Source organism: Carya illinoinensis, chromosome 12, assembly GCF_018687715.1.
Source record: "Carya illinoinensis cultivar Pawnee chromosome 12, C.illinoinensisPawnee_v1, whole genome shotgun sequence".
NCBI lineage: Eukaryota > Viridiplantae > Streptophyta > Magnoliopsida > Fagales > Juglandaceae > Carya > Carya illinoinensis.
The window spans coordinates 292,501-305,430 of NC_056763.1; the positions used below are offsets into that span (position 1 = coordinate 292,501).

The 12,930-nt window shown below is 35.9% G+C and overlaps 1 protein-coding gene across 5 annotated transcripts; it reads right to left on the reverse strand.

Moving 5' to 3' along the window:
* Window positions 1-1,383: 1,383 nt before the first annotated feature.
* Window positions 1,384-5,744, reverse strand: LOC122289844 (succinate dehydrogenase assembly factor 2, mitochondrial). 5 transcript variants are annotated; one of them, XR_006236236.1, is made up of 5 exons: window positions 5,235-5,741; window positions 4,836-4,904; window positions 4,596-4,682; window positions 2,614-2,701; window positions 1,384-1,657 (listed from the first exon to the last, which is right to left on the reverse strand). XR_006236236.1 is itself a non-coding variant. In XM_043097184.1 (4 exons), the coding sequence occupies exons 1-4, from the start codon at window positions 5,562-5,564 to the stop codon at window positions 1,565-1,567; spliced, it is 624 nt and encodes a 207-aa protein (XP_042953118.1). In that variant the 5' UTR covers window positions 5,565-5,744; the 3' UTR covers window positions 1,384-1,564. The 5 variants fall into 5 exon arrangements, 4 of the variants coding, with proteins under 4 accessions (XP_042953118.1, XP_042953120.1, XP_042953119.1 ...); XM_043097184.1 differs by lacking the exon at window positions 2,614-2,701 and having other exon boundaries at window positions 1,384-1,702; window positions 5,235-5,744; XM_043097186.1 differs by lacking the exon at window positions 2,614-2,701 and having other exon boundaries at window positions 5,235-5,743.
* Between the last annotated feature and the right edge of the window lie 7,186 nt (window positions 5,745-12,930).

The following is a 12,930-nucleotide window of genomic DNA, read 5'->3' on the forward strand; positions in this document are numbered from 1 at the left end:
AAATTAAAAACAACCATTCAGTGAAAATACACGTAAAAGCGGGTCATCACAATTATTATGCTCTAACTGTCCTGTATATTCTTTGTTCTGAACTAGATTCATTTGCTGCAATAGTTTTTGTGCATGGATTGAATTTGGCCATGCCCAAAAGATTTAAAATCAAATACATGATCATGTTGGATTTTAAGGTTCCTGAAATTTCATGTTGGGATATGATCACTTTTGGTGAGATGGCAAAGGAACTCCTTCATTTGCATAGTAGGTTTTATCAAGCATGATAGTTCTAATTTTCTTTGTTTATATGTTATCTTTAAGGTTCTCCAGACCCCTTACTTTCTTTATGGATTATTTGTATAGATTATTGAGTCAAAACTAAAGTTTTCTTTATGGTATGATGGCAGTTGGGGAAAGTAAAGCACCTCACTTTGGCATTTAATGATCAGAACTTCCTCACCAAACAGCATCGAGAGTATTTTTGTGAGTAGAATTTGTTGAATTTAATGAGCACCAACAATCATAGACATTGTTGAGTTTGTTCCTATCTAATGTAGAATCTCTTTCCTGCTTGTGCATAAAGGGTCCAACAAAAACTTGTTTATCATTCAATAGCAAGCCATTCACCTTTTCAATAGCATTTTTAGCAGAATCTTCATTATCAAATTGTACATAACCATATCCTTTTGCAAAGAAAAGCACTCATAAAGCGATGAGTTTGTTAAATTTATAGAAAGGTACATATAGATGTAACTAATTTAGACATTCGTAGAAGGAATTTTGTTTCATGGATTCTTGTTGGCCTGTCTTCTTTAGACATTGAAACTGCAGGTTGAATACTGACCGACTTAAGCTGGACATATTGGTTGATATTGTTTTTTTCAGATCGAATTCGTCCACGTTCTTATCCAAGCCAAACTCAAGCTATCATAACATGCACTTCTGAGAAGAGAGCATCATCATTTGTGCCGATTGATCCAATAAATTATAAATAATTTTATAAATTAATCACTAAAATAAAAAGCTAAATCAGCTATTGACACATGTCATTATACAAGATGAAGTAACTGGCTCTACTTTTCAGGTGACATAGTCACATAACTAAGAAGCTGCAATTAGAGGACTTTTCTTTTTTGTTCTTTGGCTCATTTGCACAATCATTAAAAAAATAAAAATAAAATAAAAAAGAAAGGAAAAAAAAAAAAAAAAAAAGACAATCCATTCAGACTTTACCGAAACTGACATCCGAATATATATAGAATAGGCATCTCAAAAACAAAGAAACACAGAAAAAATCTATCTAGACTTGTGTTGCTTGAATTATAGATTATATGATCATAACCGATCAACTACAACTACATAAGACTTTGCTAAAGTTTACAAAGTCAATTGAAGTGCACAACCTATTTTCATTACACAAGTTGATTTAACAACATACAATTTACATGCATGGTTTTCATCAGACAATGTGCACAAGCTGTTTCCAATCAAAAACCATCAAATCCGTACAACGTGCTTTTTAAATGGAATTTATCTAAACAAAGCAAACACTATTTACAAATGTAAGAACCTAGTACAAACATAATAATTTTTGCCTTTCATTCTTCAGATTCTTCGCTATCTCTCTCACTTCATCTTCTCTTTTCCGAACGTCATACTCACGCTGTGAGAGCAAAGCACAGAAGGGAGATATTTTAAGTAAACAAGCCTGTCATTTTGAAAGCAACATAACAGATAGTGTCATTTGCTAATTTAAGTAAATCTACTTATTTATCAACACTTCCATCAACACACACAAAAAACTTTTTAAGCTTAGTAATTCCGGGATTCAAGTAGCAGTACTGCATGTATTTATTAATGATCAATAACTAGGCAGTATTAACCGAGGAAAGAAAACAAGTAGGACTGAAGATTCTGATCAGTTCTCTCCAAGTTCAAAAAAACTTGGTCTGCTGACAGATTGAAAAGGCTCAAAATTAAGAACTCAAAATTCTAGAATAACATTTGGTGTGTTAATACTGGTACAATATGGCCATATTCAGAACAGACTATTCAGTACTACAGGCTAATAAGAGCTCTATCTAGTAAAATGGTCCATCACCAGGACCTCCAAACCATGCAGCTTTTAGTTACATCACCAACACAAATCAAACAAAATTATATGCATCTTCACCAGAGGGAGCTTTTCTTTCCTTTCGGGAGCAAGCTCCCAAAACATAACTACAGAATTGAAAATGCATTTTTTACTGCAAGGTTACACATGCCTCTCGTGTCTTTGTGAAAATGCTGAGAATGGACAATTAAATGTCAATGTGACTGTTTGTGTCACGAGCAAGGAAACTAAAAAAATGTATCAATCATGCCCCCATAATACACTCAAAGCAGAAATTTGCAGCTGCAAATCATACAGAAAGAGAATGGGAACAAGTAAAAAAGGGGAGGTATGTCCCTGATATGCAACATAAACTCCTAGGAAGGAAATGTTAATTTAACAATACTATATTCATGTGTGAGAACAAAACTTCAGAGTCTCACTCCATTTTCAGGCAACCAACTATGAAAAATGGAAAAAAGACCACCCTGATTTGAAAAAAATTGCAAAGGTTAAGCTCTCAATACCTTATACTTCCCGACAGGGAGGGCTTAGTCTTTAAGCATGTACAGCCAAGAAACCGGTAGAAAGGGTTTAGAGCTGGAGAGTCAACATCTACAAGAGGGTACCATTAGTTTCTAGCGAATACAGAGAAAAAAGAGTTGAAGTAAACAGAGAAAAAAAAAAAAGAATGTATGCCTAAACCCTAGAATCACAAATTATTTACCCTCCCGCAGATCTGAGTGTTTCACGTCGGTGGACTTAGGGACTGAGGACTTGGGGACTGAGGTCGTGGTCGGTGGCTGTGCTTGGCTTCAAGGGTTGAGATTGAAGAAGACGAAGGGCTGAGGAGGTTCGGGAGGGGGCTTTCAGGGCTTTTTTTTGGGTTTTTGTGGGGTGGGGGGCGAACAGACTGACTAAGGGCTGAGAGACGTACCCAGGAAACCGGTCCATTGGTGTTAGTGAACCCGGTCCATACGTCAGGTGTGCTATGGCTGCTGCCCAACAGTGGCTGATGCAAAGATTATTTCTTTTAGGAAATGAGGAAGAGAGAAGCAAAGGGTGAGTATTTATAACAAACTAAAGATCCTGCAGATCCTAACACGTGGACAAAACGATCATAAGCAGGGGATCTGAAGAGACTTGCATCATACCAAAGCGAGGCATATAATAAATGCAAGTGTGTTACATCATAAAGAGCCATTAGACAAGAAATTCTAGCGTGCCTAGAAGATAACAAAAAATTGGGGGATACTGTTATGAGGGAAAGTCCACCCAAACGGCCCTATCAACCTAAGGCCGATTTCCTAGACCCAAAAAACCAATTGACATTGAAAGCCAATGAGCTATCAAAATCCTGACTAAGAGGATTTCGTTGTGAGTGAGTGATTCTTACCCAGAGGAGTGCTCCCCACTAAGGGAGTCTCACTACAAGGAGTGCTCACCAAAATGGCTTCGCTACAAAGGATGCTCACCAAAAGGACTTCATTGTGAGGAATGCTCGCCCTAATAAGTGCTTGCCAAAAGGAATGCTCACCCCGAGGAGTGCTCCCTGCCAAGGGATAAGGTCACAAGGATCCTCACTCTCGAGCGTCGAGGAGTGCTCAGCCAAAGGACCTCGAAACGAGGAATGCTAGACTCAGAGAGTGCTCCCCACTAAGGGATCTTGTCACAGAGATCCTCACTCTAAGGGTCCTTGCGATGAGGAGCGCTCACCACAGCGCACGGAACGGGTACCCCTCCCCACCCCCAATGCTTGAGGACAAAGTTGAGGAGCGTTGGCATCCTAAGTGAAAAGATAAGTTACGCCAAACTAATGAGAAGCTAGGTTGCCCATAAAGAAACTAGTCACAAGAGTGTTTAAGGCAAAAATGACCTAAAGACACATTTAATACAAAAGACATAAAGCCTGAGGAGCCTTAAATGAGATGTACAGTTCTGTCATGGAGCATGTAAATCTAAACAGCAGTAGACAACCTTTTTTTGAAGACTTTGCCAATAGGCTGGAAACTGTATCGACACTAGCATTTGACAATTGTTCTTCCCTCTACTTTTTGTTCTCATAGCATAAGTTTTTGTCACATTTAAAAGTCAAAAGTTCCAGAGAACAGAACATTAAGAAAATACGGTTTCCATTGTAGGACGAATTACCCAGAACATTTGAACCGAAATATATAACAAATTACATTACAATAATCAACTTTGGATACACAACATAGGCCAAATATATATGATTTATTACATTACGATAAGCAACTTTAAATACACCACATAGGCCTTGCCTCAAGGCTCCATTGCAGTTTGGTTTCCCTAAAGCTATTTATTTTTAAAAACAACTAGACATGGGAAGAACAAATAGAAACGAAAATAACAAACACATCTTATTTATTTCCTCCAGTGGAGGGGACAAACGCATTATTCAAAACATAGCTCAGTTTTGCTCGCAGAACTACTGATTCCCTGCTATAGGACTGTCTCGACCTTTCCTCATATCTTCCCACCCCCTTACCCATGGTTGTCCAGGTGTTGCTCGTGTCTCTGGAGCGGAATGGCTGTTGAGGTTGTTCAGAACCTTGTCATGCACTGCAGTAAACACCTATAAGATCGAATAAATTGAATGTGAAAATTGAAATCAAATAAATAGGAAAAGTCAAATGGAAGTACACAAGTTTCTAGAAAAAAAAAAAAAATAAGAAAAGCAAAGAGAAAAAAAAATAAATTGAATTTTCATATCTTGATCATTTCTTACAGGATTTGTTTTCACTGATTCGGGGGGTCGCTCTTGGCCAGTAAGCCACTTCCAGAGATCCGGATTTTCCTGAAGACCAGATACACCATATCCAAATAAGGAGTCAATGCATTGAGTATTTAGTCTCTGTTTCCCAATAAATAATTAATTTTCTAATAGAATCGCTGAGTAAGCTGTCCAAGGAAACCAGTAAGTCTTTTACCCCTAAGAAAAAATAAATAAAGGCTCTAATCTTAGTCTAAGAGGAATCTCCTATTTTTAGACCTAATTTAATCATTTGAATTACAAGAGGAATCTCCTCTTGTTGCCAAAAAGATTAATGGTATCAAAGATAGATGTAAATGGCTTCTGATCAAAGCTAAACATGAGAAGAGAAGAGAAAGGAACATAGAAGAATACCAGGTCAAGGACCTGAACGAGAGCTTTAATGCCCTTCTCATCCATGGAATGAATATGCTCCGCCACCCATTTCCCTAGAACCAAATCCAGTTCCAGAAAGCCTCGTTGTTTGCTCCTATATAACAGACTGTTAAACAAGCGTCTCTTACTCTCTTCGTTGGAGAGATCGATATCAGACGACAGAGTATCGTTGCTATTGATTGAAGAAAAATCGGAAACCCCACGATATCGAGGCCCAAAAGAGGCCTGAGAGGAAGGGACTGCGACGGAGCTTCTATTGGAATTGAGGATTCGGTGCACGCCGATCAGACTTCTTCGAAAACTCCCCATTTTGCTGTTCTGTGGAGTTGGATCGTAAAGAAACGGCAAATAGAGGAAGTCCTTTAGAGATCGAGACCAGCGCAGCGATCCAAAGCTACGCTTAAGAGATAAGGCAGGCGAAGAGGCAAATAGAAAATAGCGAACGATTAGGAGACAGCGGGTTTACCCTTTTCCGCGTAAAATTACTGAGAGAAAAACTTCTAAGGAAGTTAAAACCCCAACCCCCCCCCCCCCTCCTCTTAAAAATCGACTTGTATGACTATCTTTAGCCGTCATAATAGTTGTCATTATTGACTGTCCTTAACCGTCATAATTGATCGCATGTAGCCGTCAATTATGACTACCAAAACTTCCTTTATACTCCTATATATATATATGGGTATCTTTCAAAATTTTCAATATTGAATAAGAAGCATCTCTATTTTACGTTCAAGATTTCTCTCTTTGTCTTTCGCTCTCTTTCTTTTGATTAGTTTCATAACACTTTATCAGCATGATATTCTGTTGATTCTAAAGCTAGTGGTCTTCTACTTTAAGTAAGTTTTTCAATATATTATTTGTAATCACCAAGGTGAGTATTAAAGATTATATTCCTTATTATTACTTGATAAAATTCTATATTTATTCACATAGTTTACATCTCAGTTATATCTATCGTGAATTAAAATTTTCATAATTTACATTTCAGTTATATCTGTAGTCAATTTTTATTCACATAATTTATATACAAGTTCTATTTATTTTTATACTTTTTATGAACTATTGATGATAAGATTCATCTTGGAATAGAAATGGAGCATCCCTGAAGGATCACCTTAGACCAATAATTTTATTGAGTATCTCATAATAAAATATCTATTGATTCTGTGAGATAGTTTAAAGGAGTGATACGTGTACCAAAAGTTCATTATGATTAATGCACCTGAAATTGCATAATTAAAATTGTGTAGAGAAAAGCTACTAAAAGAATATCTGTTTAAAATGAATACCTTGAATGTGCTCCTGGAATAGCGATATCGAGTGCGAAAGTTTACAAGATATTCTAAACTTATATCTTGTCTTCTAGTGACTGAGTAAAATAATAAACTTTTGTTAAGAAATCATGAGTCATGTCCTACTAATGTCCTACTAGTTCCACACCATTCCCTGAAATGAATGGTATTGGATTTATATCATTCCCAGAAACGAATGGTGCATTTTTTCAAAGAAACCAAGAGCTTGGACGTGGCAATAAATATCTTTATAGTACTTCTATGATTTCGGCCTATAGCTCATATTAGAAAAACTACCAGCTTTCTCTTTGAGATGATATTATACAACTATTGAATCAAATATTATGATGCATCAAAAGTGACATGATTCAAAATATTTGTATTTTTTTATGATTATCTTGATCATCCGAAATCAATTACGATAAGTTGAATAATTTTCATATGGATGTCTATAAAAAAACCAGAAGATTCTTTTACTATAAAATCTTCCCACCATGAGCGGAAAGAAAAATTTGCTTGAAGTAAATAAAATAAAATAATTTGATATTATCTTGATTATTATAGGTGAACTATAAGTTTAGATGATAATCAATTTATGGATGCAATAAAATAAAAAAAGTCTCATATTCTAACTGCTAAAATCTCAGCAAGGATTGAAGTCCTCTTAGGACAATTAAGAAATTTAGTAGTCTAAAGAACATAAGACATATCTAAAAGAGTGGGAGACCTATTGATACAAAAGATAAAGCATCCCGAAAGAGAAAAGCACAAAAAAAATAAATTAGTGCTCCTGAAGAGGCCGTACCCACAAAACAAGCAATAAGATCCATCCAAACTTTCTGTTCAAAATTTTCTCACAATAAAAATTCCTGAAGAGTATAATCCTCCTGACGAGTATCTCCTGAAGAATAAACTCCTAAAGAGTATTTCCTAAGAATAATCCTCTTGAAGAGGAAACTACTGAAGAGTACCTCCTGAAGAAGTTTTTCATGAAATTTTTTCCCTTGAAGAGGGACATATACTTGAAAATAACAAGATCTCGATACATTTTATGAGTATTAGAGAAATTTTAAATAGAAATAAAATTGTTATCGACAACATATTTTCATAGGAGATGACATTTGACATTACCAGAAGTAATGAAAAAAGTGAGTCAAGAACTGTCGAAAAATACCAACATAAAAATATTGGCCAAAATAGAAAAACAATTCCTGCAGAATTGATATCACTAGTAAAATGTGATACATATGGACTCGTAGTCCAAACACCTAAGAGGTGATGCTTGTTGAATATCAGTGGGTATTTGTATAAATGAAATAAAAATGTGATATATAAATCATGAGTTGGTTTCTCGCAGAAATAATATTGATATGCTTTTGAAGTTGATAAAATTATATCAAGGTTTTTATTAGCTTAATAGTAACTGAGAGTTTGGGTATGCATGATTAACTGTATATTTATATGTTTCACTAGATATGAAATGAATGAAGCATATAGTCCTGAAATACTTATTCTATCAAGTTTCAAAAATCCTTATATGGTCTAAAACAATCTAAACGCATGTGGAACAAGCTATTTTCCATATATTTTCAATATCTAGATTAGCTTTTATTACAGTTTATATAGATGATTTAAATGTCATTGAAGCTCTAAAAGAGCTCATGAAAACTGCACATATTTGAAATATAAATCAAAAACCCTTTCGACTTGAAGGGGGAGATGAATGAAATTATTAGTTCTGAAACATCATCTCTTAAATGCAATTAGTATTTCAGATTCATATTACGGTTTTGTAACAAATGTGCATTATTAAAAGATAAATAAAATGGAGCACATAGAACATCTACCAGAAGATAGAAACACAATATGAATATTTGTGAAATATTATTTTATTATCTCAAAACAAAATTACAGAAATTTGAGGCTATCCGCCTCATTCTTTAAACGATCTTGCTTTTCAAAAATTTACATTGCATCCCTGTCTAAAGGAGTAGACAATCGAAAAGAAGAGTTAAGCAAGGATTTTAAATTTCTATTCTCTTCTTTTATTGCTCCTATCTTCATGTTGGACTACAGAAGAAGTCGTTGAATGATAGAAATTTTCTCGTTGAGTTTGTCAACCTCACAATTTTTGGATTGTAGTCGCTGAGAAAATGCGACAATGGTTAATGAGTATCGGGTACCTAGACTCACAAGCTCGTAGATAGCATCATTATCTGACTTATTAGTCAGATCATTATTATATTGCATTATAGCTCCTATGGTAGAAGCAGAAACAACTGGTGAACAAGGTGTAGAATACCTCATATATTGGTCACGAGAAGATTGTTGGGCCATTGCAGAGTAAGAATGCAGAAAGTGATTGTACAGTAAGAATGCAGACTAATTACAAATAGGATGCGAATGAAGATGAGCTGAATATTTCTTTTATAGAGAAAATTATGAAAGCAAGACAAAATTATATATATTAATAGAGGATATGCTAAACACAGATATCCTACAGTTATTTACTAGGACATGAAATTAAAAGTAGCTTGCCCCTGCTTTCTTAGAAGTTGAACTTTTTCAGATATCCACGGCGAGATTAAATGCAGCTTGTCCTTATTCTCTAAATATTTGGACTTCTTCAAATATCTGTTGCTACTGATCCTGAAGATCACGAGCATACTATTTTAGCGCCTTATTCTCTTCCTTCAGTTTCTTGTTCTTACGACTCTTCGCAGAGAGCTTCTAATGCAATTAACCTCCGAGACATGGTCATAACAGAGTCAAAATATTGAGCACTAAGAAATCTTGATTCTAAAACGACATCAGAATAAATCCTTCCAAAAAGATGAATCTCTGCTCCTATCATAAGAGTAACATCCTCAAGTGAGTAAAAGGAATGACAAAGCATCTTTATTGCTTTCACAACATCTCTCGTGAAGCATCTCTCTACAAGAGACAAGAGATATAGCATCATAGTCATGCGGTGCCTGACAGCTACAGAAGAGCTGTAAAATCCTGCAGTGCTTGTCTAGTCTAAAAAGGTGGCCACCGTTTTTGTTGAATATAGAGGTTGGCGGCTTAATTTTGATGACTTCTCTACTAACTATGTTATTTACAAGAACTCCAAAAGAGCAAAACTTCAGAATAGTAGTGAATTTAATGTTAAAACGATCTTGAATCAATATGGCAAATTTGTTTACCGAAACATTATCAATTGCATCATTTAAAGAGTTGGTACACAATATGGAGATGCATCAACGCAAAGCCCTTTCACTATAAAGTCTTGAAGCACTTTTATATGGATAAAGCTCATCCCCTGAGTACTCCAATGGTTGTTTGATCACTTCATGTGTAGAAAGATCCATTTCATCTTTGTGAAGACGATGAAGAAATTCTTGGTACTGAAATACCTTACCTCAGTGCAATTAGAGTCCTGATATATCTTGTAAATTGCACTCGATCTGATATTGCATTTTCAGTTAATTTACTTATAAGATATAGTTCTGCACCAACTCAAAGACATTGGAATGATATTAAACATGTCATTCGTTACCTCTGAGGTACGATTGATATGAGATTATTTTATCAACATGGATCAACTCCACAATTAGTTGAATATGCGGATGCAAGTTAACTTTCAGATCCACATAAGAAGATCATTGCAATCATGAGGAGAAAGGTGAAATTAATGTCAAGAAGATATGGTCAAGTGATAATCTGGCAGATTTATTCACTAAAGCATTATCAATTGCAACATTTAAGAAGATTGTGCAGAACATTGGAATGAGGAGACCTGAAGACCTATTATCATGCACTTTTTAGGGAGAGTAATGTCTTGAATACTTGTGCTGATTGTACTCTTTTTCCTTCACTAAGGTTTTTTCCTATTAGGTTTTCCTTTGCAAGATTTTAATGAGGCAATCCTAAAGCCCGTGGCGGTACACATGAATATTGTACTCTTTTTCTTTCGCCATTAGTTTTTTTTTTTTCCACAGGGTTTTTCCCTAGTAAGGTTTTAACGAGGCATATTCTTTATATGTGCTCATCCAAAGGGGGAGTGTTATAAACCGACTTGTATGACCACCTTTAGCCGTCATAATAGCCGTCATTATTGACTATCCGTAGCCGTCATAATTGACCGTCTATAGCCGTCAATTATGACAGCTCGTAGTCGTCATAATTGACCATCCTTACCCGTCAATAATGACCGCCCGTAGTCGTCATAATTGACCGTCCTTAGTCATCAATTATAACAGCCAAAACCTCCTTTGTACTCCTATATATATAGGTATCCTTCAAGGTTTTCAATATTGAATAAGAAGTGTCTCTCTCTCACGTTCAAGATCTCTCTCTTTGTCTTTCGCTCTCTCTCTTTTCATTAGTTTCATAACACTCACGTATTAATAGAAGACTTTATATTTAAATACACGTATTAATACACAAAATCACTTACAATTAAATTTTTCTGATTCGAAAATGCAACGGGGGAGATTTCAAACAAAGTTAATGATGGGCCCCAAGGCGGACCAAGTCTTACGGATCAATTACAAGATTAAGAGCCACAAAGATCAAGGGAGCAATGCAAGAATTGGTACAATTCAATTGGGATGAAGCTAGCAAGAGCCCGACACTCATGATGGGCTTGAAAGAAGGAGAACCAGTTTTGATTCACTTGATCCAAGCTATGGAAGACACAACTTGGGCCTATTGTTATTGAAAGTCATGGACTTATTCATTTCATTAAAAGAGGTTATTTTGTTAGTCTAGAATAAGTGGGCTTGAGGGATGTCAGCCCACACATATTTCATATTTTTAATGAACTAGAGTTTTTGGGAAGGCCTTCTATTTTGGCTAATGGCATATTTGGAAAGTTATTATTTTATTTGAATTAGGGTTTTAGATGTTACTGTAGCGCGGCACTGTTCACACTACAGTACCCGCGGCACTATTCCTTTAGGGTTTTGGGGATTGTTTATTAAATCACTTGTAGCCTCATTTAAGGAGGAAAGACATTGTTTATTGAATTTTCATTGTGAGTGAGTTTTCTCCTCTTGTTCTTAATTGAACTCTTGAACTTATCAAAGGTAAATCACAACCTTTGTAGCGTTCCTCCTTATAATTTGGGTTCTTGAGACGGGATTTCATTGGGTCTAGATTTTAATATAATCTAGGTTCTTGAAACGAGATCTCAACGGGTCTAAATTTTCCATCCATAGACTTGAGTTTGGCGTTCTTGGGTTTGTTTTCCAATATTGTTATTGGGTCTCAAAACGAGTCGATTGGGGTTCACATCAGTTAATGAAATGGCGTAAATGGAACACACCGTTTTTGTCTCCTTCGCTTCCCCGCGGGAGATCCATTTCCTCCCTTCCACTCATTCTCTCCTCCACGATCGCAGACCCACCAACTGAAGAACCCTAACCCTAAATGGGCATCCATTCCCCCGTTCCTCACCTTCCATCTGCAAAAATCTTCCCCTTCTGCAAAAATCCCATATCCAATCTCCCTCTTCTCCATCAACCTTTCTTCCCCCCCCCCCCCCCTCTCTCTCCATCAACCTCTGTGTGTGTGATTTTGCTATAAATTTAGGTTGATTCAGACAAGGTTGCAAGCATAGGCTGCAGGGGTTTCTTACTCGCATCCCTTACGTAATATTATTAGTCATATGGCGTATTTTGGACTGAAAATGGTAATTATTCTGCAACCACATTACTCAATCATTAGAGATTTTTTCTCCTTCAATGTTTGAATCGAAATTGTAAATTGATTGTTACCGTAGTTGGTTTTTTTTATTCATTTTCTACTCTAAGCATGAGTAGTTACTAGTGTTTCTTGGTTTACCTGAACTGACTGGTAATTGCAAATTTGTAACCTTGGCGTGTTCCTGAATACCCCATGAAAAATGTATGTCCATTGTAATTTCAAATGGCATATAACATTTGGTGCATGTTTGGTCCTTTGTAGTTTGTTTGAGGTGATGATGTTTCCAAATTTACTTTTGGTTGAAGCTTTGGGCTCATAAATGTTACGTGTCTGTCGTGGTGATGGCTGGAAATGTTAAAGGGAAATAAAAGGGGACGATGTTGTATTCGTATTAGTGAAGGAGGCATAAAACCTCCAGCATATTGATTTCCATACCTACAATGATGCCAATGAGAAAATGTTATAAGGGTATATACGTATGTAGCTTCTTTATTCTAGTTTTCTTTATGGGGTTGATCACTTTATATATCATTTTGCTATTGGGATGGCCTTGGAGTGTAGTGTGTCAAATGAAAGAATTTCCAAATTGTTATAAGGCCCTCACTTTTCTAATATTATTGTCAACATCTTGCTTCTGTCTTTACAATCTTAGGGGCATTGCCCTTTTGTTCAAGTATACCATCAAATAGTAT